This window comes from Triturus cristatus, chromosome 6 (genome assembly GCF_964204655.1).
Source record: "Triturus cristatus chromosome 6, aTriCri1.1, whole genome shotgun sequence".
Lineage (NCBI taxonomy): Eukaryota > Metazoa > Chordata > Amphibia > Caudata > Salamandridae > Triturus > Triturus cristatus.
In genome coordinates, this window is record NC_140589.1 from 410,711,414 (window position 1) to 410,736,504 (window position 25,091).

At 42.0% G+C, this 25,091-nt stretch overlaps 1 protein-coding gene across 1 annotated transcript in view; it reads right to left on the reverse strand.

The window, feature by feature from the left end:
* Positions 1-25,091, reverse strand: part of CSMD1 (CUB and Sushi multiple domains 1) — a 2,626,220-nt gene that overhangs the window by 806,196 nt on the left and 1,794,933 nt on the right. Inside the window, exon 38 of the mRNA XM_085610820.1 lies at positions 12,365-12,510. Coding sequence (XP_085466946.1) covers positions 12,365-12,510 — 146 coding nt within the window. The remainder of the gene's footprint in view (positions 1-12,364; positions 12,511-25,091) is intronic.

The window sequence follows — 25,091 nt, forward strand, 5'->3', positions numbered from 1 at the left end:
CTCAAGCTAAGAGCGCTGAGCGATAATTATCGCCGGTTGTTGTTGATATGCCCCTTGATACGTAACATTTCCTAACTAGTGAACACTACGCCTGTCTTATATATAGGGGCAGATTTATGAGCCCCTTGCGCCACTTTTGCGTCACTTTTAACATGGGAAAAGTGACGCAAAAGTGGCGCAAGGGGCTCATAAATCTGCCCCAATATATCGACCAGGCGATACTTGCACGCATTACCATATTTAAGTTTCATTAGGATCGTCCTGCCAAGGCAGAAACAAAGGGAAATAAATCTACAACTTGTGGTTTGCATGGAGTTTTTTTGTTTTGTTTCTTTGGTGCAGATTAATGTTGACAACTCACACGCGTAAGGCATACATTGTCAAAGGAAATACCAACAACCATTTAAGATTATGAAGATATGCGATTCACTTCTGTGCATGTTCTTGACCTTTCTGAGTGTGTGTCTCGACACTGTGCTTCCGGAGCATACCGCTTTTCTGATTGTTCTTCCTCAGCTAGCCCCCTGAGTACTCCCATCTTCTGACTGTATTTTTCCCCCACGCCGCTCTTCTGACTGTGCTTCCATAGCACGCCCTCTTCTGACTGTGTCACTAACTAGACTGCTTACAATTGAGAGATTATACAAGACTTTTAAGAGAATCGTGAGGCAGGTGTAAAAAATAAAAAAACAACACAAAAAATGCATCACATTAGTTAGTAAAGCTGGATTAAGTGCACAATATTCTATAGTTCTGAAGACATAACATTATAAAAATAGATCAAACTGGATGACAGTTCCCTGCTTCAAGTCAAAGTTTACCTAAGTAATTACTGTGATGTTCATTATACTAACCAACCCTAAGATCCAAACCAAATGGGACATGACATTCTTATGCGGAAAAACTCCGGTGAGTGCACCCAAAGCTGTGAGTACTCATTACAATGCTTTTAGAAAGGATATATAGGTCCATTGATAAGATGACTAATTAACATTTAACACAATTGTGCCAATAGAAATACATGGGTTTAGTACAAAGATACTAGCCTACGCAGACGATATTGCCATAGAAACATCTCTGCCTGAGGTTGCTCTGAAAGTGGTGGAAAAACACTCTCAATGTTGGCAATGTGTCAGGATATCTGTTGAATAAGAGAAAATGTCTGATATTGGCTAATGATGCGTTATTCTTTAACGATGAACGAAGGGTTGATAAGTGACTTATCTAGGAGTTAAGATTATGAGTAAGGTCAGGCGCAGGTAAGAGCAGTGGTGTGGAGCCGAGGTAAGTCGACAGAGATGGGATAAATAAATAAATAAAAAACACATGCCTTTTGCTCGTCGCATTGCCGAGTTGGTGATGCGGCAAGCATTGGGTAAGTGGTTTTATAATTTTTTAATTTAATTTTACTTATCCGGTCATCTGTCGACTTTCCCCGCCCCACCGCTTATACCTGTGCCAGTCGCGCCTGAGTAAGGTTTGGCATAACTTGACGCCTGCATTAGCTAACACCAAACAAGATTTACAGCACATTCATAATTTACAGCTTCCAATTGTAGGGAGCTGTAATATTATTAAAGTGTTATTTCTCCCCAAGGTATTGTACTTTTTCAGGAGTAAAGTCGTGGCTGCTAACTCCTACCGCAGTGGGGCGGGTGGGGATTGAGTAAAAAAAAAAACTCCCGGCTGGATGGCCGGCTTCTGCCGTCTCTTCTGCATTCTCTTCCTTCTTTGGAGAAACAGGAAGCAGCAAGCGCCAGCGGTCCCACCTCCCCGCAGCCAATCACAATGCTGCAATGTAGCATTGTGATTGATCTGAGCGCTGTGACACAGCACTCAGCCAGGGGCTGGAGGTGTGGGCATGTTCTCCATGCAGGGAAGTGCACATGACTGTTTTGGGTAGCTTAAAAAGGCCGCCCAAACAGTCATTGCAAACTTAGGAGGGTTGTACCCTTCTTCCCTGCTCTTTAGCCCCGTCCCACCCCAGCCCCTCACGACAGCTGTCGCAGCAGGAGGACATAATAAAATGATAATAACATTACGTCATTATCATTTTATTTTTTCCTTTCTTTTGCTGCATGAAGGCAGTGGGGAGATGCTCTTCCGCATTAGCGAAGGAGCCGCTACAGCAGGAGTATATTTTTTTGGTGTTTGAGAACATCAGGTTCAAATGCATGGAAAACATAGTTTGCAGCTTTATATGTTCATTTGCTAAGGCAGGAAGGGCTTGTAAATTATTAGTGCTGCCAAGGGAAAAAGATGGGCTAGCTGTGCCTAATTTTGAGTATTATTATTTGGCAGGCGCCTTACAATTCATAGGAACTTTAATAACAGTGGAACAGCCAGGGAAAGTGATGGGGGAGTCCCTCCCGCCAATTTATAATTCAGTTTGGGGTAAGGCTGCTGAAGCTTCGTTTTTTAAGATAGTGGAGCCAAGGTGATTCCAAAAAAGTTACATTCAAAACAATTAGGGTTGTGTGCAAACTAGGGCTCCAGTTGAATAATAAAATTGACCTAGAACGCTATAGTTACAATACACTATTATGGAATGCTCAGATCCTTCCAGTTATTTTTAGTGACAAGTGCTGCAGTAGTTGGGCTCGAGGTGACATTAAAAAAATCAGAGATTATTTTTATAGGCATTGAAATGAAGTCTTTTGAGGAACTGCAAGATTATTTTTCTCTCGATAAAAGAGATGTTTGAAAATTCCTCCAATTTGGAAATTTTTGACGAAATGTTCCAAGGATAGTGCATGTGGGAAGAAGTCTCCATTGATGGATCTGATGGGGGTGCAGCGGACTGCAGCATTAATAACCGTTATCAGCTGTTAATGGGTTTCATGCAAGATGATTTGGGGAGACAGGTGGAGATTTGGGGCGGCAGTTGGACATTAATGAAACTTTGTTTTTAGAGTCTTTGGAAATGGGGCAACTGATGTTGTTGTCAGCTGGTTTACAGAAGCAACAATATAAGACACTTTTTAATTTATATTATACTCCTGCAAAAAAAAGCTAAATGGTAATGCTGTGTGTGTGTTACCTGTCCGCAGTCTAACAGTTTATATGCAGATTTGGGTCATATGTTCTTTAGCTGTGCCAAACTTGATACTTTTAAAAATAAATCAGTACTTTCCTTGAAGCAACCCTGGATCAGAAAATCTGTTTAACACCACAATTAGTTTTATTGGGTATTGACAACCAGGGTAATGCTAGAAATGGGGGTCTCTAGTTGGCAGTGGTTTGCACCTTTGTCCAAGTAGGGACCCTTCTTCCTAGTCAGGGTATGGGGGATACACTTCTAAAATACCCCTGTTGCCCCCCTTGGTAGCTTGGCATGAGCAGGCAGGCAGGCAGGCTTATCTCATAGACAGTGTGTACAGCATTTGTGCACACATACAGTAATACAGTGAAAACACTACAAATGGACACCACACCAGTTTAGAAAAATAAGTTCTCTTTATCTAAATCAAATAAGACTAAAACGACAAAAATGCACAATACAGTTATCAAGATATGACTTTTAAAAGGTAAAAACAGTTCTGTCAAACTATGGAAGCAACACTTTCAACACAAATTACCTTGGATGCGTCACAATCATAAACAAAAAAGTGCTGCAGGGAAGGTGATGCGTTGTCTTTTTTACGCCCAGGGAAGGCGATGCGTCAGTTCCCTACTCTAGGAGAGGTGATACGTCTGTTCCTTGGTTCCATGCATGGGAGGTGATGCATCGGTTCCTTACAGAAGGACAGGTGATGCATCGTTTTTTTAAAGTGTGGGGAGGTGATGCGTTGGTTTCTTACTGCGGCCCCAGTGTTGATGTAGACTTGGCATCCTATTGCGATGCGTGGGGATTGGGAATGCGTCGGTTCTTAATGCGGCAGGAATGGCACTGCGTTGGTCTCTCTGGCTGCAGTCCCACGATGCGGCAGTTCTTGCAGCCGCAAAGCAGTGTCTACGTCAGAATCTATGTGGTGATCTCAAACTTTGGAGATCGATCCATGGGACTCAGCGTGCGGCGATTCCTCCAGCCGTTGGCAGGTGCAGTTTCAGTTTCTTCAGTGGCATGATGGCGTTGTGTGGAAATTCTTCCCACACGGCGACAATGCATCAGAAACAGGTGCAGATGCATCACACTTCTCTTAGTTGCATCTCTTTTCCAGCTCCCAACAGCAGAAACAACCTCCAGAGGCCCAACACAGTAACAGGCACCTCTTGGCAGGTCAGAACTCCCAGCAAAGAAGTTCATGGGAGCTGGTGGTGAAGTCTTTGTGTCCCTGAGCCTTCAAAACAGGAGGCAAGCTCTACTTCAAGACCTTGGAGATCTTCTTCAAGCAGGATACACAGCACACAGCAAAGTCTTTATTCTCTCCTTGACAGAAACATCCACTGCAGGCCAACCCCAGACAGCACACAGCAAAGGGGCAGTACTTCTCCTTCAGCATTCCCAGAGTTTCTCCTTGGCAGAGGTTCCTCTTGAGTCCAAAGTAATCTCTGAAGTCTATCCCTGAGACTTCCAACAGGAGGCAATCTCTACTTCAAGCCCTTGGAGAAAACTCTAACAGCATGATGATGAAAGTACAGTTCAGTCCTTTCCCTACCAAACAGAAACAACCACTGCAGGCCAACCCCAACAGCACACAGCACAGGGGCAGTACTTCTCCTCCAGCTTTCCAGGCTCTCCTTCTTGGCAGGTCCCTTAGTTCAGCAGTAATCTAAAGTTCTGGGGTCTATACAGCATTTTCCTTTGTTCTCTGATTGCAGAGAGTCTCTGTGCTCAGTAAAAACAGTTCTGTCCTATCTGGTCAAGCTTCTAGGCAGGAGGTGGAGACAGCATTGTTGAAGGCAGGCCAGGCCCATTCAGGTGAAAGGAAATCTCCTCCCCCTACTCTAAATGCAAACCAGGTCTATTCTGACTCATCCAGGAATGCCGGACATACCTCAACGCCCCCAGTGGCTGTCTACATTGAATGCACATCCCCAGCCCCTGTCACTCTAAACCCAGTCAGGCAATCCACAAAACAGCAGAGGCACACAGGATGGCTAAGCAAGAAAATGCCTACTTTCTAAAAATTATATTTTCCAAACACAATATATAAAAATGGTCTTTGCTAAAAGATGCATTTTTATATTCTGAGTTCAGGCACACTAAACTCCCTCTTTCTATCTTGTCCCAATGGTAAATTATACTTATAATAAACTTTCATTCTCTCCTATGGAACAGATAGCCTTTCAATGGTGAAAAATGAAAAAAGCTGTATTTACTATTAGGACATGTCACACACATCAGTACATTTCCCACCTTCCACATACACCGCACCCTGCCCACAGGCGTACCATGGGCTTACCCTAGAGGTGACTCACATGTAATAAAAGGGAAGGTTAGGGCCTGGCAAGTGGGTGCACTTGCCATGTTGACCTGGCAGTAAAAACTGCACACAGACACTGGCAGTGGCAGGTCTGAGAACCCATTGAAAGGCTGCTTGTGTTGGTTGCACAATCAGTGCTGCAGGACGAAAAAAAGCAGCGTTTGACTTACAGGCCCTGGGCACACACAGTGCACTGTACTAGGGACTTAGTAGTAAGTCAAACAAGCCATTCATGGAAACACCAATCCATAATAACAATATACACAGACAGCATTTGCACTTTAGCACTGATTAGCAGTGGTAAAGTGCTCAGAGTCCTAAAACCATCAAAAACAGGCCAGAAACAGGAGGCCTAAAAGCAAAAAGTCTGGGGATAAACCCACGGAAAAATTTAGGTCTAACAGTTAATATCAATGCTTTGTATTTGTTGCAATGGCAGTGGTGCGCATCTACATTGTGTCTGCGTGGCTGAAACCTGGCCTCCCAACCTATCATCAATGGTTGACTCGTATACTCCTAATGTACTACTTGGAGGCTAAACTGCATGGCCGTAAGAGCAGGGTTGCCCAAAAAAAGGGACAAAAATCTGGGCCCCTGTGTCAAACTGGGTGAACGGATAGGGAACCATGTGTATATTAAGTTTATCTGGGAGGGATTATTCTCAATTAATTGTATGTTAAATTCAGTGTTAGGGAATTAGATGGAATAACTTCAAATGTTCTGTATGGAAATTGGGTGATTACTGCAACTGTAATTGTGGAATATTTAAATGAATTATCAGTGTTAAAAAGAAAGATACTTTCTGTACTGTCTTGAGCGCTAATTCAAAAAAACAAAAAAACAATGCTTATAGAAATTGAACAATGTCTAGAAAAATTAACCTGCATCACAGTTCTCTAAAACTAACCTCTGCAGCAGGGTTGATTGCAAAGCATCAACATTGTCTTATAAGGACTTAGCTACTACCATTGTACATGCTTCAATGACAGCCTAAGCAGAGGCAGTATCAAAGCAGGCCCATTCGAAAGCAAATCAAGAGATTGACGGATATCGCTTAACTCTCTTTTAAGGTTGAGTTCATCACTTCACCGGCCCAATATAGATCTATGCAGGATAGTTTATTTTCAGGTCATGTACATTTAACAATATGTATCATATTGGATATTTATCCTGCTTAAATTCATAGTTTCAAGTAAAACAAATAACGAGACTGCAATCACCCACACTTTAAAATCAATAATTTGCCTTGCGTTGCCAAAGACATGTTATTAGATGGAAGTAGGCCATATGCAAATCAGGCTCAGTTTCACTCGAATAGGAAATGTTGTCTCTGAACTTCCAGAACAGGTCTATTCCACACTTTGAGTGGAAGCAATCAAATATCCTTTTTGGACATTATCAGTGTGTTTGTTGCAGCTTAAGTCTACAGGCAAACTGAGCGTGGTATCCATGTCTGGGCAAACTAACCCCACATAGGGTGTCTCACAAAAAAGACACATGCTAAGCCTCACTGATAAGACACAAAAATGACTGAAACCGGCGAGTACTGAAAGTGATACAAATACAGAGGTCTAATGGTGAAAGAATGAGTGATCGCCGAGGATCATAGCAAGTAATTAAACTGTTGCTTAAACTGAATTGCTGAATCGATTAATAATTGTGCAATGAATTCCGATTGGAAAAGAGTTGTAAGAATATAGAAGTAGGGCTGAGTAGAGATTGGTTGATGAAGATCTGTGATTAAAAGGGCATGAGTGGGGAAGAGAACTGAAAGTTACATCTGACAAAGGAGACAGGAATCAAAGCATAAGAATCTAGTCTGTGAAATTTGGGGACATTTTATCATCTAGGAGAAGGTCATGACAAATGAGAGCGCTTCAGAAATACTCCAAAAAAGGGGCAGCAACCCCTAGTATCTGTGACACATAGTAGGCAACCTTAACTTTAAAGAATGTGTAAAAGCATTTAGAAGTGCAATAGCAGTAAAAAAAACCGAACAAAATAAAATCCCACTCCAATTGATAAAAATAGTGAATAATTTATTGAACAAATTACACCAAAATGACAAAAAACAATTAAGGGATCAGGGGATGTATACTTTAAAAAATTTCAGTAGAAATGTTGTTGCAAAAAGTGCCAATGCTAATCAATGCTCATGATACACTGGGCTCTAGGTGAGATTTTGGGCTTACTCTTCTTTTCGAAGTCAAAATCCTTCAGAAGGGCAAGGCAGCAGGTTCCATCTGCTGTGACCACCACAACATCTGATAGGCATTGGATGAGGTCCCAGTAAAGGCTTTGGGTTTGAAAAAAGAAATACAGATCAGGAAATTCACATTTCCCGCCAGGTAAGTCCTCTCACCGGTCAAATACTTTTTGGGCTTTCACCTAGCCAAAAGTTTTTTACGGTTGGAAATTTGCCCTTTCTCAAGGTCACCCAACTTGTTTTGCCTTCCTTAGATAAACCCTTAGTTTCCTTGATGTATTTAATTTTAATAGTTTGTTATAGTGCAAACATGACCCTTTTAGGTATCAAAGCGCTGTACAATTGCACAGTAGTAGATACAGTTATCAAATTCACTACAAATTAAATTCCAACCGAAAATCAAAGTTCCGTCACTAATATCAACGTACTATCACAGTTCAGACAACTGCAAGTACCAAGCGATGTTAGGAAGAAGGGGGGAAGTGCCGGCACTGCTATGATGTTTGCACTAAGGTAGCCATTGATCAATAGCCAAGTGAGCAACTGAGGAGACTGGGATCTTGGGATCTAGCTGAGAAATGTGTTCAAATTTGTTGTTGTTGTCATTAGGACACTGTGCACTTTAACCGTGCTAACCAGAGGTAAAGAGCTTCTGCTCTCCTTTCCAAATATGGTAAAGTTGGCATCCATCTAGTTGGCACATTTAATTTAATTATAAGTCCCTTGCATATGGTACTATTTGTATTAAGGCCTGGAAATAAAATGCTACATGTGGGTGGCAGCACTCATCGTATCTCCCTCTAAAGTAACACTGTCTCAGGCCTGTCATTTCAGTTTGTCATGCAGTTTTAAACTTCTATTTTGACCTGCAAAATACACTTTTTTTATCAGGCATAACCCTTCTCTTTTTAATAATTATAGGCTATCCCTAAGGTAGGCCACAAATGCCCACAGGGTAGGGATCATGGCATTTAAAAAAGTAGGACACGTGTACTTAAGCTTTACATTTACTAGCAGTAAAAAATCTTAAAAGTAATTTTTCACTGCAGCAAGGCTAGCTTTCCAACAGAAAAGTACTGGTTCCATTCTAACTCATTATAACGCATAACATCAGTTTTGGACTAGCTAGAAAAATGATTCAAGGACTCCTTGGAATCGGAATTTGGAACCAATGTAATGTTGGATTTTAAATTACTATTTTGAAAATGCCACTTTTAGAAAATGCAAAAAGAACAATTGATGGACAGAATGCCATCAGAATGCTGAACAATGTCAAACATTCAACCCAGTACATAGATCCGGGCCTAAAGCCATCAGTTTTTGCTCCCCATGCCATTCCAATTTAAACTCAGCCATATGCAAATCAGTCTTGACCCAGTTCCCCCATGGGGGAGCCTCACTGGATCTAACATTGAGTGACGCAGGACGATGCAGAGTTTCACAGAGCCAAGACGCAGAGTCCTCGAAATAAAGTGATGGTAAAACTTCCAGCAAAACACACCTGGTCCTATATCAGTCCTGTGGTTGACCTAAACTTGTGACTTTTACTTAGATATGCACAGTTGGCGCTTCAGGCTTTTTTGCGCTATTTTTATTTAAAACTTTAAAAATTCATACCTCTTGTTCAACTGATGGGATTTTTGTCATTTTGGTGTCATATTGTTTATTAAAATGTGCTCTAATTTTCTAAATAAATGTGGGATTTGTCCTGTGTTGTGTTTCCACTTTATTACTGTGTGAGTGCTGCATACATATTTTACACATTGCCACTAATTTCGGTCTGACTGCTTCTGTGGCAAGCTACCAGAGAGTTAAATGAAGGTTTATTTCTTGACTTTTGTGCTTCACCCTGACAAGGATTAAGATTATTGTTTGAAGTGGTTGGTCACCCCTTTAACGAAGAATCCAATTTCTTACATTTACCTTCAGACATAGTTCCTTTTTCGGAGTTTGGAATCCTCCAGCTGGGCAACACTGCAGGTTGAATCTCAAGAGGGCTTCAAAAGGCTGGATACCTTCTCAAAGAGGCCCAGCTGATTCAGATTTGCTACTGCGTAGAAGCTCTGAGTGGGAGGAACCTATTTTTTAGCCCAGCAACAACACACCTTTGATGGATTGGCTTGCCAGGTTTGTTAGTTAGCCATAGCTAAGGGTCTCAGGAGCTTGGGAGGAGCACTTGGGGATCAAAACTCACTCCAGCAGAGCCCACCATCGAAGTCCAGGTCAAGTCCAGTTGGTACTTGTCAGCTAAACACTTCAGAAAAAAGGCCTCTTGCAGCTTGTTTTGGGTTTGTAGCCCACATAGGAGGTCAGTCAATTGATTTTCCTGGGTACAAGTTGGAGCAGGTCCAGCCCTTCAGGTCTCTTCACAGGTCTCAAATGTCATGCGGATTCCCCTTTCCATTTGTCCAGAGCATTCTTAACATGTCTTGGGGTGCCATGTTTATGCCTGGCATTAGGTTTTGAAAGGCTGACTCATGGCTCTTTACTAACAAGAGAGGTAAAGTTCCCAGGGGTAACCCTACCCACTTCTGCATTAGTTCTTGCATGCCCTACTGCAAACAATCCTACTGTGCCCCTCATTAATTAAATCCAAGACAGAGAAGTGCTTCTCCCCTTGTGCCATCTGTGTGTCCACTCAGCGTTTCGTCCAGGGTAATAGGAAGCCTCTCCTCAATCATTAAATAATGGTGATTTCCTACTTCTATGTGTACTGCAGAATGCAGCACACAAAGAAAAAGCAAATTGCGATTATTGATTGTTTATGTGCAGGAAGAGGCACCTTTTTGCACATAAACAATCATTCCCTGCAATGGAGGCACCCTTGCACAATGGCGCAAGGGTGTCTGCATTGGCACTAGGCAGCTATTATTTGTGCCAGTGCTAGGGAAAACACGAAGTGCACTGTATTTTTGTAAATACGATGCATCCCGTTGTTTTGGAAATGGTGTGTGGTTCTGCAAAATATGCTCCATGCTCCATCATTTCCTTGTAAATATGCCCCTTAGAGTTCATCCTGATGCATAAGCAAAAAATAGATTAGCATTTGTTTGTCTCTCATGTGAGGATCTAGTATTTAGTTGAAAGCCTTTAAAATGTTAGTTTTTAGGAGTTTCCTAAATACAAATCAGTCACCTACCATTCAGAAGCAGAGGCTCAAGCAGTTTGGTCAGATGGGCATATGGAGAGCACAGATTTTAGGGTTGGTGTGTAGTACTATGACATAATTTGAAGGCAGTTAGGACTTTTCCCCAATTTGCTTTGTATATAATGCAGAATTATAAACTATGGGACAGATGTAAACAGTATTAACATTCACAAACCATCCGAATTGGTTAACCAGAGTATTTGTAAATACTAAAATCCATTTTACTCGTCTGCAAAATGCATTTAGCAATTGGGAAAAGTGTTTCCAAATTGCTAAATGTGGCTAGAAATGGATACCTATTTGTTATTTGGAATGGGTGCATTGTTAGCACCCCTTCCAAATACCAAAGGCCTGATTCACAAAGGTAAACTTACACTTTTGTGTAGGTTTAATTTTTTAGGGTATTTACAAACTATTAGTTGATAGTAGACGGGTGGAGCACTCAGCACATAAAATAAAAAGTCCTATCTTTTTATGTGCAGAGTTCTCTGCCCAGACTGTGGACGCTCCACAGAGTTAAACTTACTATTAACTCGTAGTTTGAGAATACCATGAAAAAGTAAATGGACAAAAATGTAAGTTTACCTTTGTGAAACAGGCCCTCCCCCCAAATCGGAATGCTATCTATTAATAAATGTTCAATGTTTTACGAGTGAAATCCAGTAAAAAAATGTTATATTTTACTGACGCCTCAAAGGAGGTGGCATCCCATTTCACTTTGGGACCCCTTCCACTTTATGAATGTAATAAACAAAAGTTTGTTTAAGAGGAGGCAGTTGTCCAGGAGACCACTGCTTTCTCTTAAACAAACAAAAAAATCCTTTTCATTTGAAAACACAGTCCCATTTCCAATACAGGAAACGTGCAGCATTTTAGAAAAGTGCATCATTAAAAAACAATCAGAGATATGGTTGTGTGCTGTACCCAGCAGGCCAATCAATACCTCTGTGATGACTGCAACCCATAGTGGGTTGCAATTTGCGACTTACCTAATTATTGTGATCGCCTACGATTCAATTTGTTTCGAACTGACCTATTAGTACATAGGTTGGTTTGCAAAATGCCGCACTAGTCTAAAAAATACAGGCTGCATCAGTATTTTACAGCCATTGTTTAGTACATCTAGACATTGACTGAGACTCAACAGAGAGCATTTGAGTTGTTTCATGTGATCCCATTTTTGTAGGTGTAGGCACAATGTGGTTGTCTAACTATTTACTCTTCGCAATCTGATGAAGAGTTTTATAGGGAGGTTAATGTAGATCATGTTACAATGAGTGAAGTGGGAAATGACCAAATCAAATGCTAGCTAACTTCAGAGCATTATAATTCTATAGAGGAGTTGATATGAGGAAGAAAGCGTATTGTAAAATGCAATCATATTTCAGATGTTCAACCCACTGTGTCTTCTGGTATTGAGATCAGAAAACACAAACCAAGATTTCAAATACATTTTCTAAATTCTATTACTGCTCCCACTGCACTCTACGGCAGATAATATAATTGAGAGTCAATGATTAACATATCAACATTTGATCATTGTTTTCTGAACAGCTGTATTAAAATATTGCATTATGCTGGTGTGGGAGAGGTTGAAATGTATTAATGGAGAGACGACAAATTGTCTTACAATGTCTTACTTACCATGAAAATTAAGGACAAATAGACCTCCAGTAGAAAAGTCACTATGAAATTTCAAAAGAACCTGATTGGTAGAGCTGTAGGCTGTTTCAAGTGCTGTGTTTCCACTGAAAATCCCAAGCTGAGGGGAATTCTGGTCTGGACCATCCCTAAATAAAGAAACATAAATAAATTTGATTAAACAGCTTTGACTACCCAACATTCTTTAGCATATATAGTAATAGGCTTAAAAATAATTTTTGTAGATGACAAATAACCCAACCAAATGTATTACAAACCATATAAAATATTTTTTTCACTCAACTTGCATGGAATGTTCTGTGTTTGCTTTAATGTATGTACTAAAACTCTGTATCTTTTGGCTAAATGTAATATATACAAATTTGGGTATATACTTATACACCAAAGAAGTTGAGAATTGTATTATACTAGAATGTGAGTTTCATTTAGTGCTAAGAAATAATCAATTTATAAACATGTAATTAAAACCTTAATACCATCGCCATTTTCAAGGGTCATATATATATTGGGCAGAGATGTAAATTCACCTTTAAATTTAACCTACTATATACATATACATTTTTTCCTTTGGAGTTTTATATAGCACGAATATGACCTGAAAGTATCAGAGCGCTTTACATGAGTACCAGTTGCGCTACATAAAGACCCATTAATTTTTATTAGATACGAGGAGATAAAGTGATTTACCCAGAGCCACAGGATGTTGAGCGTCGTTGCAGAGACTCAAACCCAGATTCCCAGATTTGAGGTCGACAGTCCTAACGTCCTCTCCCATTATATATATTATTGGCATAACTCTTATCTGCATTAAGGGGCAGAGAGCCATAAATTCACATTACTTTTTGCTATAGCAAGTCTCACTGAAAGTTGTTTTTAACTACAGCTATTAAAAATATAAAGAATTCTGTGAGAAAGTGCTTTATTAGTTTGGGTGGATTAAGATCCTCCACAAGTAATAAAGGCTCTAGCTTGTTATGTTCGGGTAAAGGTTTCCATAAAGTATCTCAACCGTTGAGCACACAGACAATGTAAAGAAAATGTGTACAGCATTTACAAGTACCAAAACAGCTAAAAAGTCAAAGCCACAACACAGTAAAAATACCACTCAAATTGATAAAACTAGAGAACTTGTTTTTTTGTTTTTTTTAATAACGGTTTAAGCAAAAATAGTGGCAAAAAGCACAAAGTGCCACTGGGGTCCAGCTTCTTGCAGTGGACCAGGACCTAGGGGTGATATTTGGCTTACCACAGGTTGGATACATCACTCAGGTTTGGCCTGATTGGAGATTGGGACAGCCCAGGGCTGCTGAACAAATGAGCAAGCCCAGACATCTGGTGCCAAAACAGGAGGGGATCCCCTTCCAAATTTGGTGGGAAGGTATCTGGAAGTAATATCAGCTAGGAATGGAGCTGAGGTCCTTAGAGGAGCTCTTCACAGAGACAACCCAACAGCACCATATTAGACTGCTCTGGAATGCTATGCAGGAGGATTTTATGGGGGGAAGGATGATGGGGCATCCTAAGATTGGCCAGGGGTGCCTGGCATCTAGAACGTTCCACGCATATGTATAAACCATTGTACAAGGCATAAACGGAGAATAAGATCCTGAGCCTGGACAGTACCAAAAGCAGAGCTATGTACAACTGGAGGGAGAAGCCACCTGATGCCATGCTAAGGATTCTGTCTGCAAATGAACCTAGGTCTAGATGGATCTATCCAGGGCTAGTGGTGCTGGCACTCTTATAGCCCCTGAGGACCAGTTGGGGGAAAATCAGGACTCCACTGCCACCACAAGTGCCCTGCAAGGCAGCCAGGAGTTTCTGGGTTAGGAAGTATGTGTATGAGTGTGCTCTGTTGGCTATTAGTGGAGAGGCTTTGCAGGATGCCCCTACCAGCAGTAGAGGAGCACCAGGAGCCAGACTGGTGCAGGGAGACAGTAAAACTAGCTTACCAAAAGTGCACCTTTTAGAGGCCAAGAGGGTTGCTTACAATGCTCCAGATGGCTAGGGAAGCAAGGCAAGTCCACAATAGTTTTAATCGGCCCATCAGAATGCAAGTTATTCCTGCTTAAAGATTTGACTTTTGACACCAAAAGAAGAAACCACATAAGTAGCACTCCACCCTACTTTCCCATCCCAGGCCCCAGATAGACCAATGACGAGCCAGACCAAAGCACTGCTCCTGCCACCTGTGCCCGTGTCTGGGAGGTGTGGGCATGCTAGACTGCAGCATTCCTCCTGCCCACATCAACTGCTGGAGGGATAGAGAGAGAATGCCAGCTCCCACACCATCACAGTGTTGGCCAGGCAGGGAGTCGACGGAGCAGAGCGGGGGTGGGCTTCCTGTGCTTCCCAATGTTTTAGAAGGCTTTGGGTACTCTGAATGGGACCAAGGCACCCAATTAAAAAAATTAACAGGAAAGAAAGATGCGCAGCGAGGCCCAAAATCTGAATCTGAATCCCAAGCAGTGGGAGACCCGGTATGCATTGCTTCCTGCCTTGGAGACTCCCATTAGGCCACATCTAGATTACTTTACATATTTTCTGTGGCTTGTGGTGCCCCAACGAGGGGCTGGGGCACCACCAATGCTTAGCCAATACATGGTGAGAGGTTGCAGGAGGTGCAGCAGTTCCCCCTCGGGAAACATTTATCCAAAGTAACCTTACCCATCCTAGGGGATTACATCCTTGACCTCAGGAAAGGTTCATGTTTGACTATATAACATCATTAGAGTTGGAGCTTTTGCTCTACGTGGCCTAAAACTGTTGAAGATTGATAAATGTTTGTATTGTTTTGAATTTCAATGCTTTATGGGACAACATTGCAATGCATATATATTCCTAATGGTTACATTTAAAGGGGATATTGAGTCAATTGGTTTAACTGGTGATTTCTAATATGTGACCCATGCTTTATATTTGTGGTTACCCATTGACAAAGCCAATAGGCTTTCCTTATACATTGATGTTGTGACACTTGACCAGGACATAGGCCTGCATTATTAGAAAGGACACTTGCTTATACTGTGGTGTTATGTCTGGAATAGGTGTGGGGTATTGTGATTGTGGGGGTCATGGCCCACTGGGTTCTAACATGATTCCAGAATGTCACCAAAGGTCATTCCATATGCCTGCTGTATATATTTGTAAATTAATGCACATTGGTTATTAATGTATATGTAAGAAATGTGCCTTTCCTTTTTTTCAAAGAAATACATTTGTCTAGGTGATAATGTATTGAGTGCTGTTGTGTGCCAGCAATTTGGGATTGTTAGCCCACGCCACCTCCCTTGAGTAGGCCTTGGACTGCTTTGCTTCGCTACCCTGAGAGAATTAAGTGCTACAGTGGGGTACTTGGTTCTCAGTAAAGTGACAATTTAGGGCCTATTACTTTACATCCACCATAACAAATAACCAAATTTCATACTGCCCTGGCTAACAGTGTCCAAGTGCACAGAGTAAAAAAAGCATTAGTCCACAAAAAAAAATAGGGTGACCATGCAAAAAGAGTCACTTTGTCACAAATAGGTTTTATGGAGCCTTATTTTTCCACAGGAGAGTTTCCAGGCTGCACAAACTATATCTGTGCACTTTCAGAAGGCTATTACCACTAAATGTGATCTGAAGGGTAATATTTTGGGGCTAAGTCTTGAGCTACTCTATAATTTCATTTGTCTACATGGAATCTTGTAGCTCCTGGTCTTTTTCCATCTTCTGTTCAGGAGACCATGGGCCCTGTTCACAAAAGTAAACTGAGGCGAGTCATACTTTACGACTTATGGTATTCACAAAGGGCATTTACAACTCGTAAATGCCCTTTGTGAATACCAAAAGTTGAACTTTATGACTTTCAGTATTCACCAAGGGAATTTACGAGTAGTAAACGCCCTTTGTGAATACCAAAAGTAATAAATTTAGACTTTTGTCTTATTTTACCTTTGTGAATCGGGCCCAATGTGCTTAACTGCGACGATAATGAGCTTAATGCAACATTTAGCAGAAGGAAATTCAGTCGTCTTACTCATGTCATTTATGTCTAGTTTGAATTCAAAGGTTAATCTACTGAAATCTTATTATGTACAAGGGAACCCCAAAATGTAAATATCACCACATTTACATGAATGAGCATGAGCTATCCATCGACCTTTCTTTTGTGTATCTCTGGGGTGCAATGTGATGCAAGAGGTTCATGGAACACCTTGGTTAAGTCAAGGAAACCACAATTAAAATATGTTTGAGAGGTGTTCTGGGTTTTGCCAAGAAATTGAGGAAAAAGCTCAAATGGTAATTATTACTTTTTTACAAAACCAAACAGATCAGCCTGGCCTTGTTAGGGGCTGGTGTATGATAACCGAAAATAGGTCTTTAAAGATGCTGTTTGTAGTCGTCCTCTATGTATTTACACCAGGAGTTGGGCCTAAGCCATGTCAAAAATCTGATACAGATATAGATCTTCTCCTTATTATTGTGGCATAATATTTTGGACATGAGAAGAGGTGTCCCTCAACAGAGCTATTATTCGACACTGCCTCTCACTTGACCATTCACATAATATTCTTTGGTTGAGGCATGCTAAAAAGCTATGCCGTAGCATGGGTAAATCAGATTTAGTTCTTGACTCCTCCCCATCCCCAAGATACTTCAAGGGATCAGCAGAGTGATCCCTAAAGATATGGGGTTAAGAATGCTTGATTTCAAGAAGTTGAGGTGCAGAAAAGGGAATCCAGGTCTATCATTTATCTAATTGGGGATTATCCCCCAGGCTAACACTGTCATCTGATGTTGGTTACGAACAGCTTTGATTTCTTTTGATGCAGATTGAATTTGTTTCACCTGAATACAAAAATGTATGAGGCACATCATGGAACCTTGATTGGTAGGGCGTTGTACCATACACATTGTAATAATAATTTGCTCTGGGTATTTTAACTATTTTTTTTAATCTGCTTTAATAGGTTTTTCTATTTAAACTTTTTTGGTATTTCTGCTGATTATTGAATACAGTGTGTTGGGTATATCATAGATGTATTTTAACTCTTTTCTGAATGGGAGATGTACATCATTTGGTGGCTTTCCCAAAAAATGGGTTCCTGAGGGTACAGAACTGTTAACTACCAAATCATTAAGATTGTTTTTCATATTCACAGCTTGCAATTGTTTTTAAATCACATATTATTGTGAGATCTCTCTCTCTCTCTCCCTCCCTCCCTCCCTACCTTCCTTACTCCCTCCTATTCCCTGAGTGAGAGTTAATTTCTTTTGGATTGTGTGCATCTTGGCTAGCAATGGAAGCTTAGTCAGAGTTTCCACAGGGAGAACATTGTTTGTTTCACTAATACCATTGATGCCGTTAGACACATTTACACATAACTTAAGAAAAAAAAGTCCATTCACCTCCTTTTTGAAAAGCTTTGGGGTAATCCATCACAAAGGGTGGACATGAAAATGGGGATGTCCCACAGCATTTATTTCCATGTTAATTCCCATAGGAAATGTTGGCAAGCAATACCGAAAAATGGCTGAATGGAATTACACCAAGTTTGGTAACTGGTAGAGCTGTGATGCAAATGTGTTTGGCCGTTTTTGGGAAATTTATGTTTAAACTGAAAGAAGTGTTTAGGATGGTCATGAAGGATTATAAAAAAAATAAATGTCTGCATTGCCGGTGTCCAAATATGCTTTGAATGGCCACTCTAAAGTGGTCTAGTCAATCTAGATTCATTGGTCACAACCTGTACAATATGATTCCCCTTGACTGGATGGCCACAAAATGGACAACATGGGGCAGCCATTGCAGGACCCTGGGAATTGGTCCCCATTGAAATGCATTGCACAGAAAGCCTGTTTTTGAAAGTCACAAAAAGAGCATATGTAAAGGCAGCCACTACTAGCATCTCCCCCCAGCCCGACGCTACCGGGCCTCCCAATGTGGCCCTGCCACCATCCTGTTTTTTTCACCTAACCACTTTCTGCCCTGCCCCGTCCTGCAGGGCCCCTGTCCGGCATGCTATTGCCTCAAGCCTAGAACCGAGATCTATAGCTTCTGGTAGTTGAGGCCTGACCTCGGATAAGTGTTAGTTAGTTTATTCTCCCTCGTTTCCCATAATACCTCTCATCCCCTTCATTTTTATCACCCTGCCCTGTGACATGTCCGAGTGGTCTGCCTGTTCCTGCTGCTGCTTTATCCCCTTTTGAACCCCCAACCCTTCTTTTTTCTCTTTTCTCTCCTTTTCCCTGTATTCTTCTTCTTGCTTCACCCTTTCCTACCACCGCTCCCAGGATATCCTTCACCTCCTTGCCCTTTAATTTTTCACTGTCCTTTTCACTGCCAGTCCCACAAACCGATCAATAGCTGCACCAGCGATTGCAGCCTCCCCCTACCCCGTGCACAATTTCATAGAATGCAAATGGGTTAACACACTATAATAAGCCCAAGAAAGTGCTGACCTACTTGTAGTCAAAACGGGTGAACATGGTCCTGTTACAGGAGACACACCTCTCCAAACTAGAATCTAAAAAACTTGCCCAGGATTGGGTGGGAAGAGGGGTCCACAGCACCTGCCCAGCGCTGGTGGATGCAGGCCATGGCCCATCCAAGAAATGGGGTGTTGCGATTCTCCTCAGCAAGTTGATTTCTATCACTGACATCAAGTCCTGATCTTACCCAGGCCCTTGATATGCGTAGGGGTATGGGCTAGCTGTTGTAAACCCAAGGCCTGTAGTCCCGTTGTCATCTCGACAATTTCTCGATTTTCCCTGTTATCCAAGTGTAGATTCAAATCCCCTAGGATTACGAAGTTTGGGTAGCGGATGGCATAAGGGGGCACTGTTTCAACCAATTCATTAATAAAAGCTCTAGCTGGGCCTGGGGGTCTATAAATAGGAAGACCAACAACAGACCAATCACAGCTAAGAGACTTATTAAAGAGCGCCGCTTCACTGACCTCACTGATGACATTACTGATGACATCATCCAAAGAATATCTGACGCACCCACTCAAACCCCCATATAACCTTTCATACACCCACTCCAACTTCCACAATACCATTTTTAAACCCATTCTCACACCCGTACCAATCCCTACACAGCCACCCACTATTTCATAGATCAACACACACATCCACTCACTCACCCATACAGTCACTCATACATCCACTAACTCACTAATACAGTCATTGACATTTCCACTCATACATCCGTACAGCCACTTACACAGTCTGTCACCCATAGAGCTACCCACACACCTACTCACTCATCCATACAGCCAACACACAGCCACGTACTCGCTGATACAGTTACACACACACTCACTCACTTACTCATACAGATACTAGCACACACTCACTCACCATTACAGTCACTGACACAAGCACACACTCACCCATACAGACACTTTCACTCACTCACCCATACAATCACTTACATACCCCATTACTCACCTATACTGCCTTTCACATATCTAGTTACTCACCCATATACAATTGACACATCCACTCACCCACACAGCCATACACACATTCACTCACCCATACAGCCCCTCACACACACACTCACTAACCCATACAGTCACTGACTCACCCACTCACTCATTCATAAAGGCAGTCACACCCCCCTCACCCACCTACACAGATACTCAGTCACCCATAGAGGTACTAAGACAACCACACTCACCCATACAGAAACTTGCACACCCACTCACACAACAATACAGCCACTTAGACACCAACTGACAGACACAGACATTAACACAACCAATCACTCACCCATACATTCACTGACACACCTAATCACTCACTTATACAGTCAGTCGCGCACCCACTGAACCATCTAAAGAGGCACCAATACACCTTGATATATTTATTTAACACATATAAACTTTTAAAAACACTGGCAGTCACTGGATGATTAGATAGATAGATAGATAGATAGATAGATAGATAGATAGATAGATAGATAGATAGATAGATAGATAGATAGATAGATAGATAGATAGATAGATAGATAGATAGATAGATAGATAGATAGATAGATAGATAGATAGATAGATAGATAGATAGATAGATAGATAGATAGATAGATAGATAGATAGATAGATAGTATTACTTTGGTTACCCACCAAATCAGTGTTTAAACAGCCAAAGGGAAAACGCAAATCTTTTAATACAGTTTTTTTAACCATCACAGAAGAGTTTGCAACAATAAATGTTAGAATGCTAACTGTTACTTCACGTTTGAAACGTTTTTAAACGTAATCATTGAATTATACCCTTTAATATAGTTCAAATGCTGTGAACTTAAGAGAGCAATTGGTTTTCACTTCACCCATGGCTCTCTCCTTTCTTGTCTTGATGGAAACGGATCATGAGTTTCACATATGCAAGTTTGTACCATTTACACTGAGTTCAGTTCTAGGGCACTATAAATCCCAGTACAAGCCTACGCTACTTAGGCCGACACCGTTCTTTAAAAAGTCACATCTGTCACATATTGAATGAGGTTTTATTCTCAGATAGAATGTCCTATTGATCTTTATTTCCTTCATGTTTTATATATCAGAGATCTGAGAGGTTTGTCGTGGTTTAATGGGTCTGACTGTGATTGCCAGTCAGCAAGGGGATCACTTTCCCATTCAGAGATGTCAGGCTCCCATCACATTTCTCAGCAGCAGACACCTTTAAAGTGTCAATGCGTCTCTGTGAAGACAAGTTTCCCAAACAACTTCTCAAAGGAAAAGTCATTCTGACTATACATTCACTTACTTAATGGTTGACCTCTTGTGCTAAATATGTAATGAAATGTAAGACTACTGAAATGTTGCCACTACATCAGAAAGTGGTCACAAACGTGCATTTGAAAGTTCTTTTGAACATATCTTCAATATTGATTTTTGAGAAACTGTCCAATGTCCTAATAAAATGGGAAATTTTCACTGTGATTGCTGAATGTGCAGCTCCCTCCTCACCTGAACTATTTTATTTCAAACATTTGTTTACAATTGCAACTCTTAAAAACAACAATGAAAATTGTAAGTACCATCCTGCTAGCTTAGATAATAAGAATATTATTTGACCTATAAACGCCTTTTTTGCATATATGCACATATCCAGGGAAGTATTACAGAAAATTCCTAACCTTAATACCTGCATTGTATTACAGATGCAGTCATAGAAGCACAATAATTGTGGAGCGAGGCACTGTCAGTGTTCCTCCTAAGGTCACAACAAAGAAATGGAGAGCAGTTGTTAGTGGGGAGCCCCCAGAAGTCCTCCTGAAGGTGGAAGGAGGCTGATCCATCTGCAATGTAAGACGGAACAGCGGGTTCAAACTGTAACCCTGTCTTTCACAAATGCTCTCTCCTCAGAGCAGCCACTAACAGTTAGTGATTGCACCTGTGCTGAGGACAGGCCATTTTTGAGGTAATCTGGCACACTAGCTCGGCCGCAGCAAGTGAATGGTACATTGCTGTGCAAACAGGACTGTGCACCTGATGTGTAATTCAGGTGTGGGTGTAAATGCATATGCAATGCAATGCACAGCCCACTTGCATGTAAAATGTATTTAAAACAACTTTAGAGAAAACCAAAATACTAGCTTAATTTTTTTCAGGGTCACAGAGTGCATCTAAATATTTGACAAAAGATAAACTCATAGGTCAGTATTCCATTTCTTGCAGATGGAAGCATGTCTGTATCATGTTTTTCATCTGCTGCAATAGATGTTTATATTTTCTTTCAGTTATTAAACTATTACAAGAGTAAGGAGTTCAAACTATGTATTGTGCAAGAAGGGCTGCGAATCACAGGCCAAAAGAGTTATTACCAAAGTTAAACCTTGAAACACTGTTTAAGAGGTCTCAAGCTAGTGTCATGGGGTAGGTCTAAAGAAAGCTGAAATTAATCTTTGTGTCATTGTTGGAAGTGGCCCTTTTTAAAGGGTTTCCACAAACATTTTGCCATCTTCCTCTTCTGTTTTTGACTTTGTATTTGCTTGCTTTAGGACTCTGTGCACTTTTTCACTCCTGACCAGTGCTAAAGTGCATGTGCCCTGGGTCTAAAATGTGATAGCATTCAGTTTTCTCCAGGATTGGCAAATTTGATTTACTAATAAGTGCCTAGTACTTATTTATGCCGGCATGTAAATGTAAATGTAAATTGATATTTGTATAGCGCACTACTCACCCGTAAGGGTCTCAAGGCGCTTGTACGAATACCGCTGTTGAACCCATCCTGGCTTTCCCTGTGAGGTGTCCACTCCTGGCCACCTCCAAGGTGGAGGCCAGGCATCCTTAGCGTTGTGGGAGCCGTTGTGGAGATTAAGCAAGCTATTGCCCAGAGTTGCAGAGTGGGACTCCATGATTGGAATAGGCACCGAGGCGAGAATTGTCAGGTCTGTGGAATTTTGAGCCCACGACCCGCCGAGGAATTGAACCCTGGTCCCGGGCCAGACCTCTGCATCAGGGTCTGCCGCTCTAACCATTGAGCCACACTTCTCCACATAGAGAGCATTGCAATAATCAAGCCGTGAGGCGACCAGTGCAACAACAATCTGTTTACGAGCCTGCAGAGAAAGGTAATGTTTGATTTTCCTGAGGATCTTAATGATGCCCCAGCAAGTAGCAACCGTCCTATTTACCTGCTGAGCCATGGAAAGAGCGGGGTCGAAAATAACTCCCAGGTTACAAGCCGAGTCCGTAGGTGTAGGACACGCTCCCAAAGCAGGAGGCCACCATTCAGAAGACCAAATGTCCCTATTTTCACCAAAAACAAGCACCTCGGTTTTCTCCCCGTTCAGCTTCAGTGAATTGTGAATCATCCACTGAGAAACTGCCTCCATGCAGTTCCTGAAGCTGAGAGCGGAGGTACTGCCCGAGTGGGAGAGGGACACCATAATCTGGGTGTCATCAGCGTATGATACCACCTCCATCCCGTAAGATCTTATTAACCTGGCAAGTGGGGCCACATAGATATTAAAGAGGGTCGGACTTAAAGCCGACCCCTGTGGAACCCCACATTGCACCAGTGAGGATGGAGATAGATACTCACCCAGTATGACCCTCTGTTCCCTCTGATCGAGGAAGGAGGCCAGAAGGCTCAGTGTCGAACCTTCCACCCCTATTTCCCTAAGACGAGATGTTAAAACCGAGGGAGATAGGGTATCAAAGGCAGCTGTCAGGTCTAACAGAACCAGAAGAGTGGTATGGCCCTGGTCGACCTCAGTGCGGATGTTGTTTAGCACTACCGTGAGAGCCGACTCCGTACTGTGGTATCTCCGGTAGCCATGCTGGGACTGATCCAAAAGACCCGAAGTATCCAAGAAAGCCGCCAGATGCTGATTTAGATGAGTTTCCAGCATCTTTGCTGGTGCCGGAAGCAGTGAGATGGGGCGAAAATTCTTAAGGATTTCAGGGTCTAATGTTGGCTTCTTTAAGAGGGGCTTAACCACAGCACTCTTCCACGGAGAAGGAAAAATACCCTCCTGCATCGCCCGGTTCATAATGTCCAGGAGCGGGGGCAATAGGGTTTCCCTACAATCTTTAAGAACTTTAAGAGGGCATGGGTCCAAAGGGGACCCCGACCTAGTCTTACTTAGAAGCAGGTCCAGTTGTTGTAGGGAGAGCGACGGAAAATTGGACAGGCTCACAGAGGAGGCCAAGGTTCCACATCCTATAGGGGATGTGACCGAAGTGGGAGGGGGGGGGGGGGGGGGAAGGCATTGATGCCCTTTGCAATTCAAGGGCCGAAAAAATGTCGGCTATTTTAGAATGGAAGAATTGGGCGATCTTATCACAAAGATCTTGGGAGCTAACAATAGGGTCGGGCATTTGCAGGGTGCACAAAGAGTCTACAATTCTAAAGAGTTTTCTGGGAGAGGTAAGGGCGGTAGTTAAATTAGAAAAATACTCCTGCTTTTCTTTAATTACCTCCGCTTTATACCCCTTGAGAAGAAGTTTGTGCTTTTCCCTCTCTTGATTATCCCAACTCGCCCGCCACAGCCTTTCCTGCTTCCTGCAACCCTGCCTTAAGAGTCTCAGAGACTCTGAGAACCAGGGGGCCGAAGGTCTCTTCCTGGCAGAGTAACGAAAAGAGACAGGGGCCAACATATCCACTGCCACGGTGATGGAAGTAGTCAGTTCAAGCGCCGCCGTACTGACGTCCTTCGCTGTGGCAATTGCAATATTAGAAATTAGAGGGGCAAGGGTGTTGTTGGAAATCCTCCTATAATTTCGCTTAGGTTCTTTCTTGCTAGGACCACTCAGCTGAGTATCTGCAGGAGAGGCCTGAAGCTCCAGGGGGACAACTAAATGATCAGACCAGACCAGCGGAATAGGCAAGTCTGTCGTTAACCTAAAATCATTTGAAAACACCCCATCCAGAATGTGACCTGCCTGGTGGGTAGGGCTTTTAACCAACTGCTGAAGGCCACAAGCGGACAGCGAATCCAAAAGGGAAAGAGTTTCCCTAGAATCTAGGTTTTCAAGATGAAAATTTAGATCTCCCGGAACCGTCAGATGAGCACAGCCAAAACAGGGTTCTAGGATATTAAGCATGGTCTGTCTGAAATCTGCCCTGGGTCCTGGCGGTCTATAAATCAAAATGCCCACAAAAGGAGCAGCACGGGGAGAAATTATTAAGAAATGTAAGGCCTGAAGGGTATCTGAGGGGGCAGATAGAGTAGTAATACGACAGGTGTGGGATATCTTATAAAGAA